Below are 14,042 nucleotides of genomic sequence, written 5' to 3'. Positions count from 1 at the left end.
CAGCATGCAGGCAGCTGGGGGTGGGGGGGGACTCCCCCAACAGTGGCACCCACCATTCATTCACTCCAGGGATGGAGGAGAGCCGGGGGCCCCACAGCCAGTTCTGGAGGGGAGTCGGGCCTGGGTGGGGTGGGGCGGAGAGCCCCCCAGAGCTGCCAGCAGGGGTGGGGAGGCCCAGCAGAGCCCCATCGGGGGGCATCTCCCTCCTCCTCCGCCGCAGGCCTCCCGCCCCCTCAGGCCCACAGATGACAAGCAGGCACAGGTAGGGCAGCCTGTTTATTGACCAGACACTGGGGAGCCACGGGCGGGGCGGGGGCCGTGCTCCCCTTCCAGCTACAGGCCGACGTCCTTCCCTGCCCCGAGGGCCGCGGCCCAGGGGCACCTCCGAAGCAACGGCCGGGGTCCAGCCCAGGCCAGGCTGCAGCGGGGCAGAGCTGGGCAGGTGAAGGCTTGCAGGGAGGGGAAGGTTCTTTCTCCGAGCGGGGAGCACGCAGACTGTTACAAAAGAGGGTCTGCGTGCGGGTGGGGAGCAGGGGCCCAGCGGGCAGCGGTGGGGGCCTGGCCGTCAGCTGAGGAGGGGTGCAGACCTGTCATTGGTCACGGTCGGCTTCAGCTGGACGCTGGCAAAGGGGTTCCTGAGAGAGGAGAGGAGAGGAGAGTGGTTTTAGTGCCGGGAGGGGCACCGTTGGGCACCGAACCACCTGGGCTGCCCAGGCCCCAGGGTCCCCAGCGGGAACCCGGAGCAGGGAGACCGTGGAGCCTGCTGGGGACAGCCAGGGATGGGCTCTGTGCACAGGGCCAGCTGACTGCCTGCGCCCCACGGCCAGGAGTCACTTCTTTCTCCAAAACCTGAGGCAGTCCTGAGGGAGCCTGTGTCCAGGTTTGGGGAGCCGCCGCCCCACGAGGCCAAGAGGACCCTCCACCTGCCCGTTTTTAGACATGCCACGGACACACACAGCTCAGCAGCTCACACAAACCCGGCCCATGCATCCCGGGGTCCCGGAAGGTGGCTGGGGGCAGACACGGGGCCTCGGCCGCCCCACACCAACAGGACACACACGGGGTGCACGCACACCGGCGGCCGTGGGCCAGCAGGGCTGGACCAGGGCTCAGCCACCTGTCAGTCCAGGGAGCTGCGCCCTCCCCTGCATGCCTGAGGCCACAGCTGACGGACAGACGGACTCGCCAGACAAGAGGTTGAGATGGGACAAGATGAGCACAGCAGAGGCCGGCACGCAGCCTGGTCCTCGCGGAAGCCTCCCCTCGGAGTCCCTAAGGGGCTCGGGGGGCCCTGCTTGGGCAGGGACAGCAGAGGACAGCGGGCTGGGCGTCATCAGGCGGCCCCAGGGGTGACAGCACAGATGGTACGACGGACACGGAGGGCTCGGCACGGACAGGACTGCACCCCCGGCGAAGCACTTGGCTCTCAGGCCATTACCTGGGGCAGGGGTCGCCTCTGGCACAGCTGGGCTGGTGTCCACGGCAGCTGGGGGGCACATGGGCTGGGGGCCCCTCCCTGTGTTTTCTAAGACACTGAGATAACTCGGACGGAATTTTTAAAGGATAAACTAGGGAGAGCGGCCGACTTATTGGCGCACGGCTTCCACGTCTGCGCGGAGACAGAAGGATCCTGCTTGGCCCCGTGGCCCATGAGCTTCTTCTGATGTGGAGCGCGACGAGCCCGGCGTTCAAGGCCCTTCCCACCCCGCGAGCTCCCCCAGGCGTGCCAGTCTCTCCTGGCCGACGTGTGCAGACCGGCCGCAGCTCAGAGGCTCGGGGGGCAGCGGCCACCTCTGGCTCCCAAAGCCAGGTGTGCTGTGACAGCGATGTCTGCCCCAGGCCTTGCCACCGTGACTCGACTCTGGCTCCAGAAGGCGGCTCTGGCTCTGGGCCCTTGGCTGTCCCCAGCCGGGGTCAAGGCAGGGGGCGTCTGGGGGGCCGCAATGGGGCAGCTTTGTTCAGGTGGAGGTGGGGGTCGAGCAGCTCCCGTGCGGGGCCAAGCGGCTGTGGGCGGCACACCTGACTCCTGCCCTGGTCCCAGGGCCGGGGACCCAGCCGCAGCAGCTGGGGCCGGAGGGGGGCGGCAGGGTCAGAGAGGCCCCCCCCAGAGGGTGCCTGGCCTCCGATCCCCCTTTCTCATCTTCCCCAAAATTGAGCGCAGGGCACCGCACCATCGACACCGCAGGTCCCGGGGGCCTCCTGCCTTTGGGGAAGATGGGGCTCAGCAGCTGCCCCAGGGTGGGCGCCCGGGTGAGCCCGGCAGGTCAACCCCCTGCTGACGCAACAGGACAAAATCCCAACCCAGGGCCCCCTGCACAGTCCCTGGCCCCGCGGACATCCGTCACTGCCGGGGGAGCCGACGTGTGACCACAAACCACCAAGATACAAGGAGGCTCCAGTCGCGCCGGCAAAGGGCGGCAGGGACCATCTGGATGGCAGGGTCTGCCCCAAGCCGGCCCCTCCCGTCCCCACGGGAGCACCCCCGCTGGGCCCCGGACGGGGCGGTCTACACTCGGCAGGGCAGGCCCAGGGCCACCGGTGCCGCCAGCTCCCTGCCCAGCCGGGCCCCTCCCCAGAGGCCGATCCAGCACCCGGTTAGCAGTCACGCTTCGGGGCGTCGCGGGGCACAGACCCTACAGCCCTACAGCTGAGGGGGGCCGAGCGCTACGGCCCAGCACCTCTCCACTTCAACCTCTCGCCGCGCACTCCGGGCGTCGCCTGTTCTGAGTCCACTACGTGAGGGTGAGCGAGAAACGTGATCGGAGAAGAGCAGCGTCGTTTCGGGGTGCGGTTCCCAGCCTTCTGTGGTTCTGGAGCAGAGGGAGCCCAGATTTCCACTTCATCCTCAACTTTCTCCTCTGGGGCCTGACTGGTCCCTGTGCCTCCGGGATGCCCACCCTCCCGGGGTGGAGTCCACTGTGTCCCGCCCCTCAGGGCCACACCCAGGGGGCACCTTGGCAGAGCAGGCAGGGGTGCCTCAAACTCCCCGGGGGCCCTGACACCCACCCCGGGTGACTCCTGGGCCAGGCCCAGTCTGTGGGGGATGCCCCGGCTCCCACGGGGGGCTGCAGCCCTGTGCCTGGGGGGCGGGCTGGGGCAGAGGCTGGGCTCCCTCCAGAGCCCTGGGGCCAAGGGGCAGCGGGGGTGGCAGGCGTAGGCCTCCTAAGGTCTCTTGGAAGAAGGAATCTAGAGGCAGGGAAGGCATTTCCATCCGCCCCGTCCCCAAATGTCAAGAGCATTTGTCTCCAGAATTCTCCAGAAGTTTCTCACGCTGCAGCTCAGATGTGGTGAGAGAAGAGAGTCCAGGACTGTTGAAGCAGTCACTGCCCGTGGGGAGGAGCACATCACGGCGGTGCTCTGTGGGGTAGAGGATGCGGGCGCCAGCTTCGTGGGCAGGCTTCTCGGCGACGGGGTGGGGCAGGCACAGACGGGCCCTGGCCCGGAGCGCCGGGCTTCCCCTTGCTTGTTGTCGGGGCTTGCTTCCCTGGAGCCCGGCGGGAGGGGCCGGCACGGTCAGGCTGTGGGCAGTCAGCGAGGGCACCCGCACGCGGTGGCCGGAGGCCTGGTCTGCAAAGCCTGGTGCGGCCTCTACGCAGCCCAGAGGGGGCGCAGCCGCCGTATCCACCTGCCTCGGCGGGCCTGGTGGTCCGACCCCAAGACCCACCCTGGTGTCCCCAGCCCCCGAGAGGCCGCAGTACTCACCAGCCAGGGAGCCGGCCAGGCCGGGTGCGGGCCCGAGCCCACAGGGGAGTGTCTGAGTGGACACCGAGCCAGGGGAGCCCAAAGCTGGCCTCACAGCCCATCACCAGGCCTCGCCCCAACTGCGGCCGAAGCACCCCGCAGAGGCAGGAGAGGAACCCGGGCAGAGGGCCGGGGCCTGACCACGCGTAGGGGTGTGGGAGGTGCTGGGGCGCAGGGGGAGCAGCCAGTCAGGCCCGCAAGCTTCCAGACGGAGGGCGGAAATCCCAGAGCCCGAGGAGCAATCCAAGGAGAAGCGAAAGCCCAGGCCGGAGCGGGGCAGGCCCGGCAGACCGAGCAGCGCGGAGCTCGGGGCGACTTACTAAGTCTAGTGAGGGGCGGCTCAGAATCTGGCCACTTCCACTTCGGCGCTGCAAGGAAACACAGGGCTCCGTTGGTGGCGGGCGCAGGGGGCACGGCCGGGGCAGCCTAGCCCCGAGGCCACAGGACGCAGGCTGGCCTGCTGAGGCGCCCGGGCCCCGCAGCGGGCCTGGAAGGACGCGCCACACTCAGCTCAGTGCAAGAAATAAAACTTTTATTCAAACGACTGCAGTACAGGGCACAATTCAGATTAAAAAAAAAAAAAAAAAAGAGGAAAGGAAACGAAAATATTTTGAGCACTTTACATCTTCATACAAGTGTCGCAGTTTTGTGTCTACATTCATCCACTGAGCATGGAATCCCCTGGATTTGAGATCTTTTAGCAAAATGAGCACACACCACGGAAGGCTCTCTCTACTGGGTCCACGTTCTGGCTTTGTTTTTTCCTCAAATATAAAATGGGTCCGTCTGTGTCTTGAGCTGCTTCTCTCGCGAACGCTCCCAGGAGAGCGGGCGGAGGGTTTTCTTAGATCACGTCAGAAAAAGCGTCCACAGCTTCACGGGGCTCCCGGGGCCGCGGCCTGGCTCCCTCCCCAGACTCAGGGTGTGAAGAGGCAAAACCAGTAGCCACGGAGTCCGGCGTGTCTGCTTCTGAAGTCACTGAGACACACGGACAGACGAGCGCGCTGGGCAGGCCGGGCGGTGGGCCTGCTGCCCCCTCCCCAGGGCCGCCCGGGCCGGGGCTGTGGATCCCTCGGGCTGTGCGCCGCTTTCCAGGACGCTCGGGGCGGCGGGGGTGGGGTGGGGTGGGGTGTCTGCAGCTCTTTGGAAAGTCCGAGCGGCTGCAACTGCCCCCCCCCCCGCCGCGGAGGGCCCATGCCCTGGGGCCGCCCACTCCGTGCTGCCAGGGCGTCCGCGGGAAGAAGCACTCAGGGGCCCGGCTGCGGGGCTGGGGGCCGTGGCCTCCCTCACAGGAGCAGCCAGCTTCCTCAGGAGGCCCCCCTGCTTGGCAAGACCCCTGGAGGGTGCGGCCCTCGGAGGGGCGCCTGCGGGCCGCGAGCCTCCCGACACAGATGCCAGCGTCCGCTGGGGGAGTCAGATGCAGGAGTAACAGTACGCACACCGGAGTCCATGCAGATCTGGTTTTGTTTTTCAGGAAAGAAAAATCCTTTTCCTGTTTTGTTTTTTGTTTTTTTTTCTGTTTTCTTTTTTTTCTTTATTCTTTTTTTTTTTTTTTTAAAGATTTTTCTTTTTCTTCAAACATTAGGCCTGGCTCGCGGTGAGCCTTCGACAAGGGACAGCGCGTCATGAACACGGCGGCCGCGGAGCAGAGGCAAGGACGCCTGCCCCCGCTGCCCCGCCAGCAGCTCCTGCCTGGCGGACACGCGGGGTGGGGGGCGTGTAAACACGGGGAGCAGAGATGGGGCAGCACCATGGACCCTGGGGGAACTCAGAGTCTGGGGTCACCATCAAAAGGCAGGACAGGGCAAGTGAGGAAGAAAAATAACCCGAGAACAAACCAACGAGCGCAGAGGAGGGAACTGATGGAGGCCAGACAGGTGGGGGGGCTCTTCCGAGCAGCGGCTGCCCGTGGTCAGCGTCCTCACACTGTGGACACCAGCGTGCCGCTGCCGCTGTGAAACAAAGCACAGGACGCTGCCGGGCCGCACGCCTCTCCTGCAGCAGCTCCGCCAGCAGCTCGGGGGTAGCAGCCCAGCCCTCCGCGCCGCCCAGGCTGGTTCTGGGGATGGGAGCCCAGGGCCAGGCGCCCCCCTTGCTGCACCAGGAGGGAAGGGCAGGCGGGAGAGCAGCGGGACCAAGGGGCTTCCTGGAAGGCGGGGCCCCTGGGGCCACGCTGGGCTCCCGCGGGGAGGGCCCGCTCCCACCCGCCCAGCTCTCCGGACCCCCAGGCAGTATCTGGGGCTTGGGCTGCTGCCTGAGACACCCGCCACGCAGACAGGGGAGAGAACGGGCGCCCGCCCGCCTGCCCGGACCCAGAGCGTGGCCTCCAGTCTCTGGCAGGCCCCACGGAGCAGGCCGTGGAGCGTCTGTGAGCGGAGCCGGCCCTGTCCACCCACCGCCCCCAACGACGCGTGTGAAACCCTTACCTGCTCACAGCCCGTGCTCCGTAGTCATCTAGACCCTGAGGAGGAAAAGCACCACGGGTCAGGCTGGGGTTCGTGGGGGGAGGTGGGGTCTGCAGGACAGGGGGCGGCCAGGCGGCTGTGCCCTACTGCAGCCGAGGGCATGGGGGACCCCTCCAAATGCCCAGCAGGGACAGCCCAGCTCCGCATCCAGCCAGTGGCAGACCGTGCATCGAGCGAGCTCACGCTCACGGGCACACGCCCGATGGGTCCTCTGGTGACCTCTCCACACACATCTCCCGGATGAGCACCAAGGCAGCTGAGCTCGGGCTTGCTTGGCACATCTCGGGGCAGGCAGGGGGGCCTCCCGAGGACACCAGCCTGGGCCAGTCCCTGGATGGGACACGCCCCTGCACCCCGAAACACCAGCGGCAGCTTCCTGGCCTTGGGGGAGGTGCTGCCACCCCAGGAGGGAGAGCCCTGGCTGTGGGGCTGAGGGATGGGCTGTGGGCGCCACCTGGGGACACCCTCCTCGGTCACCTCAGTGCTAAAGCCAAAGCTGGACGATGGACACGGGAGTGGTGTGTGGTGGCCAGACCACGCAGCTCAGCTGGCTGTGTCCTGGGCCCAGGCAGGGCTGGATGGCGCTGGGGCGTTGCCTGGGGCCCGTGCTTCTCCCAGGCTGGATGAGAACCCCCTTCCTGCTGCTGCCTGAGCACCAGCCCTAACCTCACCTTCTCTGGAAGCTTCCAGCCCAGGGCCTTAGCTCCACCCCCCAGTCGAGTCCTTCTCACTGCGCTTGTGCTCCTCCCGGGAAGGGGTGGGCAGGCCGCTCAGATGGTGCTGCGTGTGGCCCTCCCTGGACCTCACCCACCTCGGCCACTGCTCTCTGCAGCCCTGGGCAGGCCTGATCTGTGGGCGTCACCGCTGCCCGCGTCTTAGAGAAACTTCTTCTCACCCCTTGCAGGGGCTGGGAGCTCACCTTGGAGTCAAGGACTGGAAACCCCGCTCCTGACACCCCCCGGGAGACCAATGTTCTAGAACCTTGGGCTCCTACAGCCCTAGGAACCTGCCCATCCACGCACACAGCCTGGCCTCACGTGGACTTCAGAACCACCATCGCGTGCTCGAGGGCTCCACTGGGACCCAAGCCCTGACCTCCTGCCTCTGGCCACTTGGTCCTGGGTCACCTGGGCATACGTGCCAGGCCCTGGCTCCCGAGGCCCCGAGACACAGCAACAAAACGGTTCTGGCCGCCTCCCAGGCCTCTGGTGCAAGTGCTCGTGTCCACACTCGGGCCTAGGAGCCCCACGGTCTGAGGCCACTGGTGCCCCCACCAGAGGGGAGGCTGGGCAGAGGGGCTGCGGAGTTCACCTGGGAGAAGGCAGGCACAGCCACGCTGTAGGGCCTCTGCTTGAAGGTACCGGCCGTCTGGGCAGGGAACGCACGGGATGACGTGCCGTAGTCGGGGGGCGGGAGGGCCAGGTCCTCCTTGTCCAGGAGGTTCCCCGTGCTGCTGCTCTTTCCCTGCTGCAGGCTGCGGAGATGGGGGTGCTCAGGGGCTGGCTCCACCCCTGCCCGGGACCCCGTGGGGCCCCCACCTTCCCCTTGGACCCTCGGAGAAGGCCTGGCGATGGGCTGCCCTGGAGGCCCAGAAGCAGCCTCACTGAGCCGTGAAACGGGGCCTGAAGGTGTGGCAGAGGGACTCCCACAGCCGTGCCCCCAGCCCTCCTGGTGCCACTCAGCCCCTCGGGAGGGCAAGGGAAGCCCCCACCCCACGGAGCACCCGTGACCCCCCAGGCTCCCTGACTCCCGCCTCACAAAGCGCACTGCAGCCGAAACCTGGGGGCCTCCGACGCACAGCATGCTGGGCCGAGAAGGCACCAGAGCCCAGCCGAGCCGTCTGGGCCGAGAGCAGGGGCGGCTCGCAGAGCCGCACGCCCACGGTGCCCTGTTCCCAAGCGGCCTCTGCAGAGCCAAGGGCCGGCGCCCTGGTCAGCAGGCTCACCTCATGTGCAATCTGTCGCCGCCGTCGCCGTCCAGAACCCGGGTGTAGGAGAAGGGAAACCAACCCCGCCTGCAAGAGAAGACAGGTGAGAGCGACCTGGGGCCCAAGAGCCCCAGTTCCCCGGCCTGCTGCAACCGTCTGGAGGGAAGGCGATCCCACATTCCAGGGAGACCCCAGACCCCAGCCTGCGCCCTGGGCACACACCCGGCCCTGAGCCCCCGCCCCGGACGGGAGGCTGTGGATCCCCGGCAGGAGGGCAGGGCTCCTGCGTCTGCAGCAGCCAGGGCTGGTTTCCGGCCACATGGCCCCAGCATCAGAGCAGCTGTCTGGAAGGTGGCAGATGCGCCCGGGAGCGAGGTGGCCTAGTGACCGCCCTGCCAGGATGGAGGCTGCTGGGGCTGCGGCAGCGCTCCGACCAGCCCCTCCCTGGCCAAGGCGGGGGCGTCTCCCATCTCGCCAGCAGCCACAACCGGATGACAGTAGCGGGGGCACGGCCCCGCGGTCGAGCGAGAGCGAGAGGCTGGCAGGGCCTCTGTGTCACACGTGTTAAGGAAACCGTGAAGACGCGGCTCCGGGGACACGACAGCGTGACCTCTGGAACCCCAGCACTCGGGCTGGTCAGAGGAGCCTTGGGGGCAGCAGGAAGCCTTGGGGTGGACGGTGGGCCTCGGCCAACTGGGAAGCCACAGCCCTGACAGCGGCGGGGGGGGGGGGGGGGGAGGGGGCGGTGCCTGACGGGCTGTGTGCACGTGTGGGGCTCTGGGCCAAGTGGGTGACGCAGGGCAGGGTGGGCAACGGGCTGCTGAGCGACGGTGGGGCCGGGGCTTGGACAGAAGCCGTCACGTCTGTGCCGCGGGGACCGACTGAAAATGCTCAGTGGGAAACAGTCGGGGAAGGACCCCGAGCCGCCAGGACGTCTGAGGGCCTTGGGGCCGGGGGCAGGCGTCCCGAGCACAGCAGAACGCAGGGCAGGCTGCCCGCCCTGACACCCCGACGGCCGGCTAAGAGGGTGCGGCCGGTGGACGCTTACATTTTGGTCTTCTCGCTCTCGCCGTAGTGCCAGCCGTCCCGGGCCTCAGGCACCAGCAGGGTGATGAGGTCTCCCTCCTTGAAGCTCAGCAGGGTGCTGTTGTCCCCGGCCGCGTGGGAGAAGATGGCTTTCACTCGCATGCGGCCATTGCGCTCCAGGCCGGCCGCCATGGAGCTGGAGCGCGGCAGGGTCTTGTTCTCAGCTGCAGGAGGACAGGCAGGAGTAAGGGGCTGTGCCGGTCCTCCTGTCAGCTCAGCTGCCCCGGGGGCGGGGCGGGGCTGGTGGGGGCCCTGCCTTTGGACGTCAGAGTCAGAGGCACATGGGGCTGCAGACCTGCCGCAGCAGGTGTGGGGAGCTCGGGGCCTGGGTCTCGGCTCCCCCGCCTGCTCATCACTGACCCTTGAGCTGGGGGACGCGTGGGGTGCCGCCCACGGGAGCTGGGGGGGGGCGTTCCACCCTCCCCTGCAGCCCCGCGGTGTCCCCCCTACAGCCCGCCACTCGCCAGAGGCCTAACGGGAGGCGGGGGGAGCCAGGCGACGCCTGAGGATACAGGACAGAAATCTCAAAGGGGGTCAAGGTGCCACCCAAGAGCACACACACACTCGGGGCCCGGGGGCCTCCCCAACCTCCCCTGGGTGTGACACGACCACCCGGGGCTGGGGGCACGTCCAAGCCCTTACTGGCCGCGTAGCTGTTCTTCGGAGCCACGCTTTTGCGCACGGGGAGCGTGTTGGAGTAGGAGTCGCTCAGCTTGCTCTGTGACTGTGGAGGAGACGAGGTCTTGGGCTGGGCGGCCTTGCGGTCGGCCCAGGGGCTGTAGTCTTCGCCATCTGGGCCCGAGACGCCATTCATGACGGGCGTGCTCTCCTGGGCAGACAGCCGCTGTGGGGAAGAGGCGGGGGGTGGGGGGGGGGCGGCGGCGCGGGAGGGCCTGGTCAGGCGAGGCTGGCGTGGAGACCCCTCAGCCCAGCCACCCCGGTGCAGGGTGGGGGGGCATCTTTCCACACCCAGAAAGCTTGCTGGAAGCTGCAGACTCACCCCCACAAACGGGGCCAGCTCAGGGGGCACCGGCAGGGGCTTGGCCCCCGGGATGGGGTCTGAGATGACCAGGCTGGACTTGGAAGCCGACAGGGCGCTGGGGAGGACGGAGCCGTTACTGCTGGCCATCTGCTGCATCAGCTGCACCGCGCGGTCTGGGATCTTGTTGGGGTCGGCGCAGGCCTGCTGCCATAGCGGCAGTTTCTGTGCCAGCAGCTCCTTGCCCTGCAGCAGAGGAAGCAGGGAGGGCAGGGGCAGAGTCAGGGCTGGCCGGGGAGGGGGCCGTACCTATCAAGCCTGATGGCTGCTCTTCACCAGGTGGGGACACACAGCCCGAGTGGCCACCTGTGAGCCCTGCCCGCTGGCCCCCGGGAGGGCTGGGCTGTAGCAGTGAGCCAGGCAGTCATGAGGCCACCAGGGCTCAGATGACACCAAGGTCCAAGCTGGGCAGGGGCCACCGAAGAAGGAAAAGGAAGAAGGAAAAGGGGACGATGGCCCAGTAGCCATGCAGCTGACTGACGCACCGTGGGCGACCTCGAGGCCCTGGGGATCCTGGCCACAGGCAGGCCAAGCTGCAGGGGGTGCAGGACGGCAGGACCCACCAGGCAGTACCCGGTAGATGCAGGATGCTAACTGTCCCTGCCCCCAACCCAGGGGCCCAGAGCCCAGCTGTCCCTCTGCGTGCACTGGGCCTGCGATCAGCTCGGCCGGCCTAACAGGATGAGGAAGCCAGGGGTCTGGTTGGGAGGCACCAGCCTGAGGTTCCCTGTAGCTCACCCGGGTCTGGTGCCTCCTGCATGAGCCTGTCCAGGGCCTGGGGGGCTGTGCCCTCCCCTCTCCCATCTGGCCGAAGTGGCACATGACCTTCATCCCACTGCAGAGCCTGGAGCTCCCCTGGGTGGCTTGCTCCCCAGCTCAGGGCCTCCCCAAAGGCGGTCTGGCCCTCGTGGCCTCTCTCCACTTCTGACCTGGGTCTGGGCAGGGAGGGGGCGTCTGTGTGGGAAAGCAGGGAGAAGCGAGGAGAAGGCCCTCTGAGTGGTTCAGACCAGGGCCCAACAAGCCATGGCCTGAGGGCTGGCCCCCGTTCTGTAACGTACCCCGTCTGTCCCTAGTCGGGCTGCTTCTGCGCTACAGCAAAACCCAAAGTGTTACCTGCACCCAGGCTGAGATAACTGGTTGACAAATCTGGGTGGTGGTGACAAGAGGCCTATAGGGACGCGGCACCCAAAGGAGGCAAGCCCAGGTCTGTGACCCTCGAAAGGGCTCCCTGTTGGGGGCGGCGGCCCAGCCCAGGGCTCCCACCTGGTGACGAAGCCCGTCCGTGGGGCTGGGACACACCTGCCAGGGAGACGCCTGGGGGCCCTCGGGCCTCTCTCACCTGGCTCGGGAGGGCTGCGTCCAGCCCCTGGGGGTGGGGTGGGGAACACCAGGGCCTTGGCAACAACCCTGCCTCCGTGCGCCTGCAGCACTGGGGAGTCCTGACCTGCCGTGGGGCCTGGTGCCACCAGAGGGCGCGGGTGCCCACAGCGAGCCGGTGTGTGTGGGCGGGGCCACCTCTGCAGCTCCCAGCTCCCAGCTGCAGGCACCGCACAGAGCTCCTGGCAAGGCTGGCTTGGTGCCCCAGGGAGCCCTCCCAGCCCCCACAGGGGACGCACGTCCTTGCACTGTCCTCACCCCGCACCTGTGGCCGGGCCCTCAGGAAGGCCAGGAGGCAGAGCCTCTGCGCAGGGAGGGCGGCTCCCCTTCCCAGTCCAGGCTGGGTGAGCAGAGAGCAAGTCTCAGGTCAAGCACACGTGCGTGAATGTGCATTCACACTGCTGATCCACAGGCCCGTTCGTGGAGAAAGGATGTGAATGCGGCTGCCTAGGCAGGCCCTCTGAGCTCCTGGAAGGTTCTGGAGTGCTCCCTCCCTGGCTCCTGACTACAGACTATGCACAGAGGCCTGTTCCTGCAGGGGAGCCAGCCCCAGGGGCGACACCACCCCTACAAGGGGTTTCCCTGGCACCCAAGCCATCCCCAAGGAACCAGCCTCCAGCCACTGTCCTCAAAACAACAGCCGGCAGCTTCTAACCAAAGCCTCAAAGGTCCCCGCGGCATCTGGCTGGTGACTCTTGCTACTCGCACGCCGTCCCCCGGGACGACCCCAAACGCTCGGTATTACTTTGATCCCGCTCCACGGGGAGCGGCCCGCGCAGCGAGCACCCCCACCTTGGAGTGGTAGGCAGCCGAGTTCTTGGCCACGGCGCACTGCTTCTCCACCAGGAAGCAGAACCTCCTCCTCTCCTCGGTCAGGGCCGTCTTGTAGCCGTCCGACACGTAGTTCTCCAGCTCGCCCTGCTTGTTGCTGATGGCGTCGATGTACTGGGGGCGGAGAGAGCGGGCGACACGCGTGAGCAGACGGGACACCAGGGGCCACGGCCAGCTCTGGGCGCCCCAGGCCCCCCACCCCCGCAGCCATGCCCACGCCGGCGCAGACCCTGCTGGCAGATTGTCGGTGAGGCCCTGGAGGCATCGTGGCGCCTCCCGCGGTGCTGATCCAAGCATCTGAAGCCGCCCTGACGGCGGCCGGGAAAGCTCACCCGGCACGACGTGTGTGAGAATGACTAATTCACACCCAAATCCTGCGGGGGTGGCCAGAGAATGCAGGAGACATTGCTTGAGGCCGGGGCACGCTGGAACAGTCGGATTTGCAGGCTGGAAACTTTGGGTAACAAAACACCCTCAAGCCGTAGGCAGCCGTCGCGGGGGGTGGGGGCACCCAGACGCACCGCTCGGGGACCGCCGTGCCCCTGCCTGGGTGTGTGCGTGTGATAGGGCTCGCAGGGTCCCGGTTGCTGCCCTGTGCGGCCCTGGGCTCTCCTGTGCCCCCGGCAGGCCCTGCCTAGAGGGCGCCTCCCCCACGGCTCTGACTCAGCCTGGGGGGCGGTGCTGAGCCCAGGTGGGCGCCGGGAGGAGGAGGTGCACAGAACACAGAACGGGATGTTCCTGCCGCCTCCCTTCCCTTCCGGGCAGCGCTGCCGGAGGGGCGAGCACCCGCCTGTGGGTGTGGCTTGTCCCCCGCGGCCACCGTGCAAGCTGGGTGCAGGCTGGGTGCAGGCTGGAAGCAGCCACACTACCCCACTCCCTGTGAGGCCTGCCCCCAAGACCCGGGCCCCCCACCCCTGGGGACCACACGGCTACCCACGCAGAGCTCCACTGCCCCCTTGGGGAGGACGGTTACCGGGACTCCCCATCATCCGCCCACCGTCCGCAGCCCCAAGCAACAGGCCCACCCCCCGTGCCTGAGGGGACCCAGGACGGCTCTTGGGGACCAAACCCCCCTTCCCCTGTGGCCACCCCCGCCCCGTGGCCACACACCTCCCTCACCTCCCCCCCCTTCCCTGAGCTGCCTGAAGACTTTTCTCCTGGTTATGAAACGTGCGCCTACCAGCACCTCCCCTGCACCGTGGCTCTTCCCCAGGCAGGGGAGCAGGCCTGGCGCTTGGCGGTGCCCCGGGAGACGGCGGGGGGGGGGGGGCTGCTGGGCACAGCTGCACTTCACGGGGGCGATTCCAGCTGTGGCCGTGGAAGGGGGCCTTCCCAGGGGAGGACGGGACAGCCCGGATGGACGCACACCCCCAGGGCCCCGTCCTCAGCATTGGCACAATGCTCCGTGGCTTCTGCGCCCTCCCCACCTGGGCCATCAGGGACACCGCCGTCGCCCTACAGGCCTCAACCACCCACAGCAAGGGCACCTTCCTCGACGCCACTCACCGGCTCAGCCCAGTGCCCACGAGCCCCTTCGGGGGGCGGCCTCAGGATGAGGGGTTTAACCCCCAGGGAG

The 14,042-nt window shown here is 67.7% G+C and overlaps 1 protein-coding gene across 8 annotated transcripts in view; it reads right to left on the bottom strand.

Moving 5' to 3' along the window:
• Positions 1-263: 263 nt before the first annotated feature.
• BAIAP2 (BAR/IMD domain containing adaptor protein 2) overlaps positions 264-14,042 on the bottom strand; it is a 59,085-nt gene continuing 45,306 nt past the window's right edge. For 2 of the 8 annotated variants that reach the window (XM_077854563.1, XM_077854569.1), the window contains 8 exons: positions 12,428-12,580; positions 10,220-10,444; positions 9,862-10,063; positions 9,182-9,383; positions 8,152-8,220; positions 7,518-7,680; positions 6,168-6,202; positions 264-635 (listed from right to left, as the gene is read on the bottom strand). In XM_077854563.1, coding sequence (XP_077710689.1) covers positions 566-635; positions 6,168-6,202; positions 7,518-7,680; positions 8,152-8,220; positions 9,182-9,383; positions 9,862-10,063; positions 10,220-10,444; positions 12,428-12,580 — 1,119 coding nt within the window. In that variant the 3' untranslated portion in view covers positions 264-565. Of the gene's footprint in view, positions 636-1,438; positions 3,485-4,061; positions 4,110-4,252; positions 5,694-6,167; positions 6,203-7,517; positions 7,681-8,151; positions 8,221-9,181; positions 9,384-9,861; positions 10,064-10,219; positions 10,445-12,427; positions 12,581-14,042 lie in introns of those variants that run through there. The other 6 variants (XR_013355046.1, XR_013355047.1, XM_077854565.1 and 3 more) reach the window with 6 other exon arrangements.

Source organism: Canis aureus, chromosome 16, assembly GCF_053574225.1.
Source record: "Canis aureus isolate CA01 chromosome 16, VMU_Caureus_v.1.0, whole genome shotgun sequence".
In the NCBI taxonomy this organism is placed as follows: Eukaryota; Metazoa; Chordata; class Mammalia; order Carnivora; family Canidae; genus Canis; species Canis aureus.
This window is presented reverse-complemented; position numbering and strand designations above follow the sequence as displayed.